The following is a 14,851-nucleotide window of genomic DNA, read 5'->3' on the forward strand; positions in this document are numbered from 1 at the left end:
AGCAAGCATGCACGCCCAATAATCGGACAATCTGCGAATCTCAAGCTACGTCGACCTGGCATTTCGAACTGGATTGGCCACACGATGGCGAATCTTTTCTGCTCTTTTTGATTTGGCCAGGCATGAAAGTGATTGCGCGAGTTCGCTCAACAGAATTCCAAGAGTGCTTCTTGCGTGTACTAAGCATGTCTTTTGTCCTTTTCCGCCCCTTTCAAAGCCAGGGTGGAAGGGATTCAGCTTGTCTAGAAAACTCACTCATGCGCAGACCAACTGTAAGACTTTTCGACTCCTTCAGTCCAATCGTGACGAGCTGTAGATTCGCGTATATGCACCATTTCATACCCAGCCCTCCGAAGGATAGTTCTGGGATGACGGACAGAGTACCTCCATAACATACAGCAGCATTTCAAGCGCAGAGTGCAAAGGGATGCATCTCGCTCCCACGCTGCCAAGACACGGGGCAGCTTCGAGTGCTTCCGGCCGGCTCAGATTCGCAAAACGGCCTATCCACGGCTCTGGACACCTTCCACTTTTGAGCACTGCATCATTGGACGGAACCGGTGACCGGATGGATGGTATCTGTCCACAGAAAGTCCCGCTTAGATTAGGTTGTGCGACCCTCCTGGTCGTTCGGAAACTTCCGTTCGCTGTACGAAAGGCAGCAGATCTGGCACGATCGAAACCAACGACAATTGCAACGGAGGAGTTAGCATCCGTCCAGCCGTAGATTATAAATCGTACCATCTGGAGAGCAACGCCCCTCTCCATCTTTGTATGCGGCAATGGCGTGGACTTGTGACCGACGTGTCGCATTTGCGGGACACCCCCAGCTTCGATCGAATCATCCTCCAATCCGAAGTGGTTTTGGGTGTTGGCCTGATTCAAGTGTGCCATCGTTGGAAAAGCCAACCGCATTCCCTGGCTTGCCGCATGCAATCAACAGGGTCGCTTCGCAAGGTGGAAATACCCAAAAGATGAAGTCAAGGAGGGACTACAGCATTCTGCACCGTCGTCATACAAGAACTGTCTCGTTTTGTTGGGGCTTACTGAGTTGAGCTTCATCCTCCAACGTCTGCAGCTTTTATGCTCAGCATCAGGACACAACATCTACATGTGACGATCTAAACTCCTGGCTTTGACGGGCCCTGGGATGGTTTTTGACCAGGAACGGGCTTTAAAATAATATCGAAGCCGTTACTGCATTCACCAAGGCCGACTCCCTGTGGCTGACTATCCTCGAAATGGCGAACCAGATTGCTCATCAGCTTGATGGGAACGCTGCAAGCGGACCTTCCAACAACCAACAAGACGCGATCGAAGTAGACATCGAGGTGAGATAGACATCTAGACTGCAACAATCGGTTTTGTTACCCTGAAACACGTTCTATCCCTCGCGACCTCTTGCTGACGTCTTGCTCGTCTATTAATCTTTTCTTTAGACAAACCGAGAAGACTCGGACTCAACATTCGGCGACGGGTATGCTTCTCCACGAAATCAACGGTGGGGGCTTGATATATCTGGATTTATGATTGACGTTTACGACTTAGCCAGAGCGAAACAACTAGCCTTTCATCCAGCATTCTTGCTCATACCTATGAGAATGGGCGGCGATACCATGCGTACAAGGATGGTAAATATTTATCGCCAAACGACGAGCAAGAGAGCGATCGACTCGATATTCTCCATCACATCTACTTGATGCAGTTGAATGGTGAACTCCATCTGGCTCCTCTGGGCGAGGATTTTTCCGGGCGCGTCCTTGAGCTAGGGTCCGGGACGGGAATCTGGGCAATAGATATGGGTGATAAATATCCTTCTGCAACTATCCAAGCCATAGATCTGTCTCCAACACAAGCAGACTGGGTGCCACCGAATGTCTTTTTTGAAATAGATGATATGGAGGAAACCTGGACGTTCTCACGACCGTTCGACTACATCCATGGGAAGTTCCTTGCCGGCTCGATACGGGACTGGCCGAAATTGATGGCGCAGAGCTTCGATAATCTCAAGGAAGGCGGCTGGGTCGAATTCCAGGACTATGACTACGCCCCAAGGCTTCCGAACGGTCAAGTAGACGAGTCGGAGAACTGGGTGACGAAATGGCATAAAATTATGATGGGAACCTGCGAAGGGAAAACAGGTGCTAGCGCGAGCCCAGGCCCTTTGCTGAAGAAGCTCGTCACAGAGGCAGGATTCGAAGACGTCAAGGAATTCGTCTACCAAATTCCAGTCGGAACGTGGCCGAAGGACCCGAAACTCAAGGAGATAGGCCGCTACTATAAAGCGTCTCTGGATGATGGGCTTGATGGTATCAGTTTGCGCATCTTGACACACTTTCTTGGATACACGCTCGAGGAGGCGTCCGTTCTAAACGCTCATTTTCGAACGGCAATGAAGGAGATTAATTTTTATCACCTTTTGTAAGCACAGTCTCACATTTCTGACTCATTCAGTTTGCTGACTGCGTGTGCAGCTACGTCGTCTACGGACGAAAACCGCGAACAAAATGAGCCATAACGCAGGGCGAATCGCTTACATTTACAAAGTAATTACCACAGTGTAAAACTATGTCCGCATATTGATGTTGATGATTTACACAAGAATGACATCCCCAGCTAGAGTGCTCTCTCTCCCCATTTCTTATCATTGTCTCTATCTTTCTCCTCTCGCATTCACTCACTATCAAGTTATGATGACCCGAATACCCTTACTTTCTTTGTAGGGCCTCATAGCAAACGCGTCGTATTCAGGAGTGACATCTTTTATTGTCGTTTCGAACAGCTCAATGTTCTCGCCTACTCTCAGAATGACAGCAGCAAGGCACAAGTAGAGTTCAGCGTAAGCCAAATTCATCCCCAGGCATATTCGGGTTCCTTTTGAAAATGTCAGTAAATACTTTTCCTTCTCCCGATTCCTCTGCCCTTGCCCATCAAGCCACCGTTCCGGAAGGAACGCATGTGGATTCGGAAATAAGTCTGGATTCATATGAATGTAAATGGATGTCATAGATAAGACGTAGCCTGGTGGTATAACATAGTCAACGGGCTTGCCTTTGTAAGTTGAATGGAGATGGGTGGCTTCAACAGGGAATATCCGTGGTAAACGGCTAACAGGGCCGAATTGGTGTCGCAGTGTTTCCATTATTACTGCGCTGAGATATGGAAGCGCTTCGAGCTTTGCCAGTGGTGGCACATTTCTGTCTGGGGCTACGGCCAGGAGCTCCGACCTCATCTTTCTCATGATCTCGCGGTTATGGTAGATATAGAAAGTACAAAGCGACAATGCCCATGCTGTTGTCTCGGTCGCAGCGTTCACAAGAACTGTAGCTTCGAGAAGTAGTCGCTCATCTGTCTTCTCTTGCTCAGGAAGGTTTGACCGTAGCAGTTCATCGATGACGTTGTAGTATCCCTTCGATATCTTTTCATCATTCAAACGTGCCCTTGCATCTTGAACAGACTTTTTGCAAATCTGGCCGAATTAGCTTCAGTCCGCATTGATGGTTCGGTAGCATACGTTTTCCATCCCAATCCAATCGGCCATGCCGGGATTCATCTTGAGCATTCGTTCCCTGAAGATCGATGAGCAGAGGTTCTACAAGAGCTATCAGGGCAGCTCTCACTGTGGTATCCATCTCATAACTGTATGAAGCCATGGGAACAATCTCAAAACAGGGATCATAGCACCCATCGCGTCATTCGCGGCTTGCAGATTCGGCAAGAAGCGATCGCGCCCCAGAAAGTTGAACGTTCTTCCGAAGCAGTACTCTGCGATGACATCGGTAGTGAAGCTGGAATATGCCGCTGAGATTGTGAGCGGGCCGGTGTTACGGTATTCTAGAAGCTTGTCGGCGAATCTCTCGCAAGTCTGTTTGATATAGTCCTCGAGCTTCGCTACCGCTGCTTTGGAGAAGTACCGATTGAGCGCATTGCGACGAAGGCGATGTTCGTCATGATCGATGGATAGAAAAGACGTCTACATCTTATTAGCATTTCGGCAGCGTGCGACTACAACACACAGATTTTGTACATTATGTAGCATTCTGTTGCGTCCGTTGAGCTGTGTGATTTCCCACTCGCAGATGTTATGAAACTCACCCGAATTGACTCATCAAGTAGGGATCTTTATTCACTTTTTTATATCCACCTGGATACACGGTATCGATGAGGTCGGGGTCATTAACGTGAACCTCATTTGGATTAATCCTAACAATCGGTCCTGACTCCGTGATCAGCCTTTGTGATTTTGCTAATGAACAGCATTCCACCAACCATATTGCTCATGCAATTTTCCAATCTGCTTAAAGAATTGTGCTCCGAGGTAGAGATCAAAATATCGTTCATACCACCATGTTGCAGCCGCGAGTTTGGGACCGGGAATCTTCGCCAACGGGTGAAGCGTCAGTCTGTACACTGTCGTGGCTACAAACTTCAAAAAAAGCAGTGCTAAAGCAGCTAAAGAAATGCTGAACCACAGCGACATGCTGAAAAGTTGCTACACTAAGACTCTGAGCGATTGCGGTTGCAGAATCAGCAAGTTTGTAGCGGCAGCTCGTCGATTGATTTGATCCCAAATACTCGGAGCACGACAGACGTTTAAACGACAGCAACAGGTGGATTCAGCCATATCCGCTTTCGATCGAGGAGAGACCAATTACTCTGTACTTATCCTCGCTTGCAGACGGGCCGGGATCCCGTGCTTTTGGCGTTTTCGATGCTACAACGGTACAGGGGGAGCTATGCGCGGAGTCAAGACTGGGATGAACGCGACTTGCTCATGGTGGGCGATCGCCAGCAGAGATGCAGCCGTAGTCATGAACGGGAATCTCTCACACACCAGACATGAATGCTTTGTTCATACTTGTCGCCTCTCTATTGGTATTCTGGCCGAACTTTCCAAGTCCCTTCAACGAGGAAGCTAAGAAACGTTGCCGAACCGAGGACTGGAACCAGAAACTCATCATCCCCCGCAGGTCTTGCATGCAGCGTGCAGCAGAAGCCTGGACGCCAGCCTATTCGAAAGGCACCTTATCAATTAAACCATTAGTGCTGTGCCCATCTGCTTTCTGTTCGTTCTTCGACACCTGGTTTCGGTTCCAGCGGAGCTTGCCGGTGACACCTCCAATCAGGGTAATTCCGAGTGGGCAAGAGAGACATATTAACCGCGGCGCCAGAAAGTGGACGCTCTTGCACTCGACTTTTGAAGCCAGAGTTTTTCAATTCACGTCGCTTGTAAAAAGCCTTTGCATGAGCGTTCTTTCAGCTTCGATTTTGCGTGCTCTCTTAAAAAGCTATCCACTTGAACCATATAGTCTGTGGACATGTTTTAGCTAAGCAATCAATCCAATTGCATCAGCAACAACTATTAAGTCTCCCCAAAAGCTCGTATGGCCCCTGCTGGGGCCGCCATTCATCGATTGTTCATATGATGCTCTTCGCCTCGAAACCATTTGTCAGTCTATTTTCACGTCTGCTGACAGTCTATTCGCCAAACCGCGTTCAGCGCATAAGAATGGTGCCCAAGTGTCATGAGACTAGCCTTTCTGTTTCCAAAACTGAGCATTATATGTCAGACATGCTGTCCAAGTGGCTAGGGATTACGAAATGACCGTGGATGACCTAGTTCTGTTCGTCGGTTGAGATCAAAGAGTGAGAATGAAATCTCTGTGTAGTGTCTACCGGGAGGTGAAATATGTACCGACCTTTGCTTGATGAACTCCTTGTGCCGCAGGCTTTCATATTTATGCATGACGTGGATGTGACTGCACCTTGTCAAACATACGCATCTTATATCCGAATATGGACAGGCCTTGTTTTCTTGTATGAGAGAATCCTAGGGATTAATAACCCTATCGAGATTTTGCTTGCGGGTATGTCTGACGAGCCAAGAGTTGGTGTTGGTAATGAGATTCTCATGGTGATGATTTGCATGTCTTGCTTTATGAGCTTACGTCTGCTTAAGTTTCCGGCTTCATTCTCCTCGATGACGAAGTCTGTCTTAACTTTTAAAAGCTTATGGAATAGACTAACGTACATTGGTTAGTGGTAAAATGACCGTTGCTTGATTCATGGAAATATGCTAACACCAATCTTCCTTCTCCAGGCTGAATTTCATTGACAGCAAACTGGGAATTAGAGATCAGAAATTGTGCGCTGCGGTTCTATCAGGACGAGTCCAAGGTGGAATGAAAGCGTTGCTCCAGCGAGTCAACGTTTGGCCTGTGTACCCTCTGAACATGTCACTCCTCCTCAATTACTGACGCAGCATGATAGTCTGATCAATTGTATCCACAGTCACAGATCAGACGAATTCAATTGTCAACTTTTAGCTTTTGATGTTCCCAACAGTCAGTATTTCGCGCGGTAAACAAATCTGCGCAAACGCACAGAAGAAGTCAATGTGCCTCTTGGAAAGGAGCACCGTGTCGATGTCTTCTGGAGGACTGTCAATTTTCAAGGCTTAATTCGCCTGGCATCTATCACCGTGGTTGATCTGCCAACTCATTTTACATGTACGTCGTGCTCGACTAGTGCTCACGCCTTAAAAAATAATTTCATTGCATAGTGCCTATGTTATATCCGATGGACCTTATAGCTGGCAACGTAGCTTGGCCTAAGCTGATTTGATGCAGCTCCAAATGGAAAATGAAAAGCAAAAATTAAGCAAAAAGTTCGGCTTGTATGCGAAATAAATCAAGATCTGACGATGCCGAGAGTGAAGAGCAATGCTGTGAAAATGAAAGACTTTGAGACAATCCAGGGACAAGAAGGTTTGGATAGGTGAGAGGAATGCTTATTGGTATCTCTATTACTTACAAAACGGCCTGATACTCCATAAACGCCATTACAGGGCCTTCGCATCGCTTCAAAAATAGAACGTGTCAGCATACATTTGACTCATAATTTTCTCCCTGTCCGGAATCTAAATTTGAGTCGGCAATTGATTGCCCAAATTTCTCAATGTCCTATCAGAGACACGGAAAGCCGGCTGCATGAACCGGATGATACGTCATATCTTTCTAGACGTGTTCTCTATGCTGGGATCCAACGTGCCTTTTTCGGCGATGGCATCCTCTCTGATTCATCTGTTCGATGGAATTACCAATCAGCTGCGCCTGATCAATTCACCGACGATGACTTCCTGCGGCTTTATTAGAAGCCTGCCATGTCTGACCTTTCGTGGGCTTCAAGGCTCGAGGAAGATATTTCTATGTTACAAGAAACAGTTCCCTTAAGCGATGTTTCCGGCTAAACCAATAAAGAGCGCCTGGGCGGCAAGCTGTAAAGTCCAGACGCCGACTTTCTTGAACCTCCTGCGGCGCAATTGGTCATCGTCTAGGACGTCTCTTGCGAATGCCTCGTACACCTGTCATAAAATTAACTCCTGCACAGATTAGGAAAAGGAAAAAAGGTCTGTTCTTACCTCCCGCGATAGATCTTCCATCAACCCACTATCATACGCGGTCCAACTTCCATCAAAATCACTCATTTGTTTCACAACTCTACAGCTCACAGGGATGAAGGCCCTGCGACTGTTGATATAGGCAACAATTGGCCTAATGAGTGCGTTATTGATATACGAGATATCAGCTGTGAAGTATGGAACTGTCGCGCGTACGTCATTGAGCTGAATTCGAATATCCATGACGAGGAACCGTTTGTCTCCTTCAGAGGGTACCAAATTATCGGTTTGCGCTTGGCCTATCTGATTTCGTGCATTCGTGCTAGTTTCCGTAGAGGATGTAGTGGCCACTTGTGAAGCGTCTTCTATTGCAGAGTTTTCTGCCGATTGTTCTTCCGGTCTTTCTGGCACAGATGCAAATCCGCCCTCTCGTAGAACCGCTCCCGTAGCGATTGGGATTCGCTGCGCCGATGATGTGACAGTCGCTTCGACCCTATCGTAAAAGTCGCTCATAACTTTGGCGATACTTTCGTCGTCGCTTGGGAACATCATATCGCTCACAATATCCACTTTACCCTCCTTGATCCAGGAAAACATACCCTCTACCCCCCGGTTCAGGTGCTCAATATTGAGTCCGTCGATACGGAAGCGTGCGTGTTTCTTCCACTGCGTGGCCTCGTCACCAGTCCCAGAAATTCGAGTGGTGCCCGCGTAGTTGTGTTCTTGACGGGGGTGAATTGCGAACATTGCATTGTCATATGAGCCGCTCATGACATTGGCGGAGAGAAAGTCATAAAACAGCCATTGTTTTCGCAAGCGTGGTAGTTCGCAGAGGTGGATGCTGACGGAAAACGGACGGAAGCCATCTGGCTGATACACGGTGACAAGCATATCTTCCAGCTTAAAAGAGTCAAGCTCGAAGTCACCAGGCTGGTGCTCATGGCGCCATGTGCGTGGATCGATGCCATCCCAGGTCGAAGAAACGACGTGAGTGCGGTCGATGACACCACGTACGCCTTTGATTTCGACATCGCGAAGTAGGCCCTTGCCGTTGAACCATTTCGCAAACGAAAGGGTCACGTTGACTGTGTCTATGGACACATCGAACTGTGTGTAATTGCCGTCATCTTCTTCGACGGCTGTGTCATTTTTTGACTCGCCTCTTCCCTCGCTGACAGCAGCAGCTGCAGCCGCTTCGGCAGCACTCCCTTTCTTCACTTGACTCTTACCCCTTCCTGGCCGCCGACTGACGAACACGTTCGAGAAGCTAATGACACCATCTTTCCACCTAGGAACCACCGCGCTCTCAAACACTACCTGCAGCCCACTTGATTTTGTGAGGTAATTTCCCGCCCAACGTGCGAGAGTTTCCTGTGTAAATGCCGTGTTTATGAGGAAGATGATCAGAGAGAAAAATGTGGTGGTGCCAAGCAGGATCCAAATGAGATGACCAGCGAGGATCCACGTAAAGAAAGCGCTAATGTCGTCGACATTCCAGGGCCTGAAGGAACGAATGCTGAACCACTTGAAGTGGATCTTGAAGCGAGACCAAGCTCCTGTAGCGGCGGAGAGGAGCTCATCCTTTGTTGGGCGATGAGGGAATGGGATGTGCGGGAGACGATGGAGAAGAGAGTGATTTTCTTCTCCCGTTGGTTCTTTTGGAGGTTGCGTGGGAGGAGGTGGAGGCTTATTCGTAGGGGACAATTCTGCCTTTGGCGCGGAGGGCTGCGATGGCTTCGATGAACCGGTCGCCGAGCTCTTCTGTCGGACCGCCGATAGCACTCGCCTCCTCTTTGACCTCGTATGTGCATGTCGTCGCCAGGCCGCAATTGCTAGTTGCCGAACACTAGACCCGTTCGATGACTGCGGCCGAGCGATGGATCGGAATACTTCGACGCTGACGTTCACATCTGCTCGTCCACCCTGCGTCAATGGCAGCGAGCATCTCCCGTTCGAAACCCATCGCGCTGCCCCAAGGCTACGTGGTCTGCCTGCAAGGAGCTGTTGGTTTATTGCCGTAGCCACACTCTCCAAGCTCTTGCTGTCTCGCGCAGGACCACGTAATGACGAGCGGTGCCAAACCGCGTCGCCGGCCCTCAGACCGATACTGCGAAGCATTATCCCGTCTACAACTGCTCATGGCTCTCCACAGCAAGACGAAGACGAGGATTGAGAGGGCACAGGCATGACGCAAAGCGCAGAATATGAATGGAATGGCTGCCTGGTAAGATCACAAAATTGTGTTCTGCGCGGACCAAGCTTTTTAAAGTCCGTGGATGATGAACGTTCGATGACGCTCGAGCGCATTGCCGGGCGGACACCAGCCACTCCGCCGCCACACTTACCCAAACCGCCCGTCTCCACCCACCGACGCCGCCGCCGGACCCTTGCGACTGCGCGCCAGCGAAATCTTGGCAGACAAAAAAAGTTTGGACGCTGGCTGCAGTCCTGGCATCGATCGAATTGAACTTTACGGCCACCTCTTAACGGCATCCAGGAAGAATGTCGAGCTTCTTCACCACCCCGGCTTCGCAGAGGAAGCGGAAAAGGCCGGATTCGGCTGCGAACACCTCGTCCAAGCGTAGAACGATATCATCGACGGGCAAGTCAGCGCTGCAAAAGAAAGCCTCTCGTCAGACGTTGCGAGACGAGTCGATATCGGCTGGCGAGTCGGACTCAGAAGACGAAGCGCCTCGATTGAGAGATGACGACGAAGACGATGAGGACGAGGACGACGCAAGCTCTGGAGGCGAAGACGAGACTGCCGACGAGCGACGGTTGAGACTGGCGCAGCGATATCTCGACAACATCCGAGAAGAAATCAAAGAAGATCCGTACGCATTCGATGCGGCCGATCTAGATCGGGATCTCATTGCCGAGCGTCTGAAGGAAGATGTAGCGGAGTCAAAGGGAAAATTGCACAAACACATTGCGCAAGAATACGACTTTTCAAACGTCGTCCCGTCGTTCTTCACAGCAGACCAAAATGGAGTCACCGGAGTAGTGGTGGTTCTTCCGTACGCGTACACAGTGTCGAAAGATGGCAGCATCGCAAAGTGGGAGCTCGCCTTGCCGCATGGCTCATCCACTGCAGAGAAAAAGGAGGAGGAGCACGGGAATAGACCAACCAACATCACACCGCGGAAACGGCCAAAGCTAGTAAAACGCTTCCGCCAGCCACGGAAACAGAAGAGCACATACCAAGGTCATACTGGACCAATTCTTTGCATCACAGCTTCGACTTCTGGTAAATTCCTCGCGACGGGTGGCGCAGACAAAAAGCTTGTCGTCTGGGACCCGGTCACGCTCAAGCCGTTGAAATCATTCGCTCAGCACAGAGACAAGGTTCTGTCTTTGAGTTTCAGACGCGGAACACACACGTTGTACTCTGCCAGCGAGGACCGCACGAACAAGGTCTGGAGTCTGGACGAGATGGGCTACGTGCAGACGCTTTTTGGGCACCAGGAGGGCGTCGTGGACATAGCCGGATGCGCAGGAGAGACGTTCGTCAGCGTAGGCGGTAGGGACAGGACAGCACGCCTCTTCAAGGTCGTGGAGGAGCAGCAGCTAGTCTTCCGCGGAGGGGGTAGCGGCAGTGTCAAGGAGAAGAAGAAGGAGGTCAACGGAGAGGGTGTGCACGAAGTTACGAGGTTCGAGGAGGGCTCTATTGACCGTGTCGCTGTTGTGGACGAGGAGACATTCGTGACCGGCTCGGACAACGGAAGCATATCCCTCTGGAGCGTGCTGAGGAAGAAACCAGTGTTCACGATTCCCCTGGCCCATGGAGCAGATGAACCCCTTACCCTTGAGGACGCCTACGCTGAACTCGAGGAAGGAGAGTTGAAGGGCAAAGAACGGCCGGGACGCAGAAAGCCGAGATGGATCACCGCGCTGGCGACCATCCCGCTCGCGGACATTGTTTTGACGGGGAGCTGGGACGGATTCATCAGAGTTTGGCGCGTAACGCCTGATCGGAAACGGCTGGAGTCTGTCGGCGTCGTGGGCCAAGACGGGCAGCTGTCAAGCCTTGCCGAGATGAAGGAGGCGACCAATGGCGACGCCGAAGGCCACGCAGGCAAGCCTCTGATTAAGGGGATTGTCAACGACATATCGATCGTCGAGCGCGGCCAAAAGAGCAAACTAGACGTCATGTCGACCAGCGCCACGACCGGTTTGTGCGTTGTCGCCGCGGTTTCCAAGTCACATCGACTGGGGACGTGGCACGGCAGGAAAGCAGTGGACGGCGCGAAGAACGGTGCTGTCGTGTTTGAAGTGCCGAAAAAGACGCTTGCTAATGGAATGGAACCGCAGGAAGACGGCGATGAGGACCGGACTGATGATGCACATTGATATTTTGCTATGCTTGTTGTTCTGCCCATATGCTAGATAGTACAATCTATTCCGGATCGAGGGGGCATCGCTGCTTCCTTCCCCGTTGTGTTGTTTTCTTTCTTTCTATAAGTCTTCGCCACACCTAATGCAGTTCAGCCCACTCGTGCTTCTCCCTTTATCGACAATAAAATCGCCAACATATACAAGCAATAGGAACGGATGATGCAAGTGTGTGCATGCTGGTACAGACGTTAAAGCCCACGATGGGGCTAAGATGCTAAAAACAAGACCCGATATATACATCCCGATACAAAGGAGATACCGAATTGACCATCAGCGTTCATCGCAATAGCCTGGAGGTTTTCCACTATCGCTGCCCACCCAGCTCTTGACCGTTAGGACGGTCGTGTACGCCATTCCTACGAAGCCGAAGATGATCAAGATGATGTCTGCGACGCGCTGCCACGTAGTCTTCGAAATTGCCCGATAGTGTAACATGGGCTAATATGACCGTCAGCTAAATTACAAGTATTTCTGACGGAGCATGGAAAAGAAAGTCAACGTACCGGATAGATGTATACGAGGGGGATGCACGCAAACGAGCCTACAAGCGCAACAAACTTGTCCAGGTCATCAGCACCCACCCATGCGATGCCAGCACATAAGACAACCATGAAGAAGCGGTAGACGTTCTTCTTCCACTTGACCCACGGATTGCCCTTCCCACTCTTACGACTGAAAATGGCTTTACTTGTGATCTCGATGGCTGGAAAAAACTGTAGTGGCGTGCTCAACAAGATGGCCAGGGAGTATATGAACTGCACCGCGTTCACGAACTTGGAATCCTGCGGCATGTTCAAGATAACGACAGTCTTCGTCTTGGAGCCGTATGCAGCGTACGACAGGGCACCCATTGAAGTAAAAACTACGGTTATAACGACCATGACGATGGCAAGAACCGAGGGGAACTTCTGGGGATGTTGCATTGATTCCTGAATCGGAATGATAAGGCCGATGCCCTCGAAGGTGAAGATGGCCGTGCCAATGAAGAGGGTCCAATCCTTGCTATTGAAGGGCTTAATGTCGGCTATGCCATGATTAACAGAAGAGATGGTGTAGATATCGAAGTAGTACAGGTAGAGCAAGCCAGCCAGGATGAAGATGTCAGCAACAACGGCAATCTTTTGTATGTTTTGTATATTCCTGTAAAGGGAGAGAGGAAGGAAGATTACCATCTGCATAAGGATGAAGAATGGAACGGGAATGTTCTTCTGGCAGTTTGTTATGGCCAGCACAAAGGCCTGCAGGTTCTCCGACACGAACACGATGTATGCGGACGAGAAACCGATCTGGGAGATGACAAGCGAGAAGTTGATGAGGATGAGCATCCACTTGCCGTAGAGGCGCTTGCCCATGCCGCCGAATGAAGCAGGTACGGCGATGCGGGTGCTACAAAGAAGCAGAAAGCAGTAGTAGCTAAGCGCGGCGACGAAGAGGAGAGTGAGAGATGAGAAGAGCATGCCGCCGTTGAGGAAGGCTTTGGGCAAGAAGAGAACGCCTGTGCCGACGAAAGACTTGAGCAACAACAATGCTGCTCCTTGAGGACTCGCTCCGTGGGCTGCCTTCTCCTTGCGCCGTCTACGCTTGCCTGGCGTGTCGAGCAGGGCGCTGCGTTCACCAAACTCCTCGCCATCGGCACCTTCTCCGTCTCGCACCGCGTCTTCGTAGGCATCAGAGGAGAAGTAGTCGTCTTCCTCGTCATCGTACTCTTGCTCCAGCTCTTCACCGGCAAAGTGGCCATACAGACTGAGGAACTCAATAAAGCTAGTGGTAAGGATCTGGGGGCGCCCGCTGGCGGCTCCAGCCTCGACGCTGCCGTATGCGCGGCTGCTTTCTCCTTGTTCTCGATTCGGCGACGGACTGAGGGCCTGTCGACGTATGTAGTTACGCCTAAACCCACCCGGCTGCTTGATCGAATCGATATTCAACGTGGGGTCATCGTCGTCCACGGTCACCCTGTGAGCGTTCGACGTGCTCTTCCTCCTCAAAAGCGCAGTTCTTTGCTCTGCCTCCTGTTGCTCAACCAGCCTGTAGATATGCCTTGTGGTATCGCCGCCCTGGAGCCGCAAACTAGAGAATTCGTCGTCGTCCAACCCAGGCGCTACCGTCTCATCGTCCAGCTGCCGCTGGCCCGAACCTCCCCTTGGCCGCCGAGCAGGCGATCCGAGCCCAGAAGCCAGCTGAGACGCGTGTCCCGCCGGACCGGCTAAATGCCTCTTCACAATCTCGAGATTATCGCTTAACAAGGGACTGCCGGCCCTCGCCTCGAAACTGCCGTATTCTGTCCGCCCACGTAGGACTCCAGACGACGGCGACAGCGGCCGGGCCGGCGGTGTACCGAACCTGGGCGGGCTTCCGCTGTACGAGCCTTTCAATGCCGCCGCCAGAGCCGACTCAGCCTGGACGCTCGAAACAGAAGCCTTGGAACCATCGAATACGCCGGTGGGAGTTTGAGACCCAGACCGTGGCTGTGTGCCCAGCTGCGAAGGCGTTGGTATCTGGCGTACAGGCGGTGTGCCCGTCGGTATGGGCGAGCCCAGTCGTGCCGTCGTCGACGCCCGCTGGCTGGACGACAACGCCGGAGACGCACCCAACAGCGGTGAATCGAGCGGCGAGGATCTCGCAGGCACGTTCCTTGCCTTGGAAGATGGCTCTTCCGAAATCCTGCCGGGACTAGGCATGATCGACGCCGTCTTCGTTGTCGTTGTTGTTGTTGTCGTCGTCGTCGACGTCGCCGCTGCGTGTTTTCAGATGGATCTGAGCGGGCTCGTCCTCGGCGTGGGACTGAGGATGAGTTTGGAATCAAACTCGGGTACCAAGCTGGCGTGGGGTTGGCTGCTCCAGCACGTGTTGCCCACATGCGACTGTAAACACAGCCAGACAGTCGAAAGACAGCAGGACAATGGTATCAAGGGCCCATGAAGGCACTGCAATCTTCTTAACGAGGGTTTGCTACCGAAGCGTCGTGCAATGGCGTCTTGTTCGACAAATACGAGCGGGTTCGTCCTGACTAGTTTGGCGCTTTGGGCGCTGAGTCCAGGCAAAGACCCAAGAAGCCAC

The 14,851-nt window shown here is 51.1% G+C and overlaps 5 protein-coding genes across 6 annotated transcripts; 2 read left to right on the forward strand and 3 right to left on the reverse strand.

The window, feature by feature from the left end:
• Window positions 1–859: 859 nt before the first annotated feature.
• Window positions 860–2,608, forward strand: PV09_09119. 2 transcript variants are annotated; one of them, XM_016363114.1, is made up of 4 exons: window positions 860–1,331; window positions 1,440–1,477; window positions 1,549–2,421; window positions 2,475–2,608. In XM_016363114.1, exons 1-4 carry the CDS (start codon window positions 1,242–1,244, stop codon window positions 2,509–2,511), a joined length of 1,038 nt encoding a protein of 345 aa, XP_016209034.1. In that variant the 5' UTR covers window positions 860–1,241; the 3' UTR covers window positions 2,512–2,608. The 2 variants fall into 2 exon arrangements, with proteins under 2 accessions (XP_016209034.1, XP_016209035.1); XM_016363115.1 differs by having other exon boundaries at window positions 1,440–2,421.
• On the reverse strand, window positions 2,526–4,480 carry PV09_09120 (uncharacterized protein; the record flags this gene model as incomplete). The annotated part of the gene is made up of 6 exons (XM_016363116.1): window positions 2,526–3,469; window positions 3,515–3,569; window positions 3,621–3,973; window positions 4,028–4,040; window positions 4,096–4,216; window positions 4,270–4,480. 6 exons carry the CDS (start codon window positions 4,478–4,480, stop codon window positions 2,684–2,686), a joined length of 1,539 nt encoding a protein of 512 aa, XP_016209036.1. The 3' UTR covers window positions 2,526–2,683.
• Window positions 4,481–6,538: 2,058 nt separating this feature from the next.
• Window positions 6,539–9,672, reverse strand: PV09_09121 (uncharacterized protein). Its single transcript, XM_016363117.1, has 2 exons — window positions 7,421–9,672; window positions 6,539–7,363 (listed from the first exon to the last, which is right to left on the reverse strand). Exons 1-2 carry the CDS (start codon window positions 9,515–9,517, stop codon window positions 7,229–7,231), a joined length of 2,232 nt encoding a protein of 743 aa, XP_016209037.1. The 5' UTR covers window positions 9,518–9,672; the 3' UTR covers window positions 6,539–7,228.
• Window positions 9,673–9,874: 202 nt separating this feature from the next.
• Window positions 9,875–11,833, forward strand: PV09_09122 (uncharacterized protein). The gene has a single exon (XM_016363118.1). The coding sequence runs from the start codon at window positions 9,902–9,904 to the stop codon at window positions 11,747–11,749; it is 1,848 nt and encodes a 615-aa protein (XP_016209038.1). The 5' UTR covers window positions 9,875–9,901; the 3' UTR covers window positions 11,750–11,833.
• PV09_09123 (uncharacterized protein) lies at window positions 11,730–14,844 on the reverse strand. The gene is made up of 2 exons (XM_016363119.1): window positions 12,298–14,844; window positions 11,730–12,232 (listed from the first exon to the last, which is right to left on the reverse strand). Exons 1-2 carry the CDS (start codon window positions 14,470–14,472, stop codon window positions 12,065–12,067), a joined length of 2,343 nt encoding a protein of 780 aa, XP_016209039.1. The 5' UTR covers window positions 14,473–14,844; the 3' UTR covers window positions 11,730–12,064.
• Window positions 14,845–14,851: the final 7 nt, after the last annotated feature.

This window comes from Verruconis gallopava (genome assembly GCF_000836295.1).
Source record: "Verruconis gallopava strain CBS 43764 unplaced genomic scaffold supercont1.54, whole genome shotgun sequence".
Taxonomy (NCBI): Eukaryota; Fungi; Ascomycota; class Dothideomycetes; order Venturiales; family Sympoventuriaceae; genus Verruconis; species Verruconis gallopava.

Coding starts and splice junctions, on each gene's coding strand:
- PV09_09119 (XM_016363114.1), top strand. CDS start 1,242: ATGGCGAACCAGATTGCTCATCAGCTTGATGGGAACGCTGCAAGCGGA. Junction 1,332..1,439: donor CGATCGAAGTAGACATCGAG/GTGAGATAGACA, acceptor TCTTTTCTTTAG/ACAAACCGAGAAGACTCGGA. Junction 1,478..1,548: donor GACTCAACATTCGGCGACGG/GTATGCTTCTCC, acceptor TTTACGACTTAG/CCAGAGCGAAACAACTAGCC.
- PV09_09121 (XM_016363117.1), bottom strand. CDS start 9,517: ATGCTTCGCAGTATCGGTCTGAGGGCCGGCGACGCGGTTTGGCACCGC. Junction 7,364..7,420: donor TGGAAGATCTATCGCGGGAG/GTAAGAACAGAC, acceptor ATTTTATGACAG/GTGTACGAGGCATTCGCAAG.
- PV09_09123 (XM_016363119.1), bottom strand. CDS start 14,472: ATGCCTAGTCCCGGCAGGATTTCGGAAGAGCCATCTTCCAAGGCAAGG. Junction 12,233..12,297: donor CCCTCGTATACATCTATCCG/GTACGTTGACTT, acceptor CGGTCATATTAG/CCCATGTTACACTATCGGGC.
- PV09_09122 (XM_016363118.1), top strand. CDS start 9,902: ATGTCGAGCTTCTTCACCACCCCGGCTTCGCAGAGGAAGCGGAAAAGG.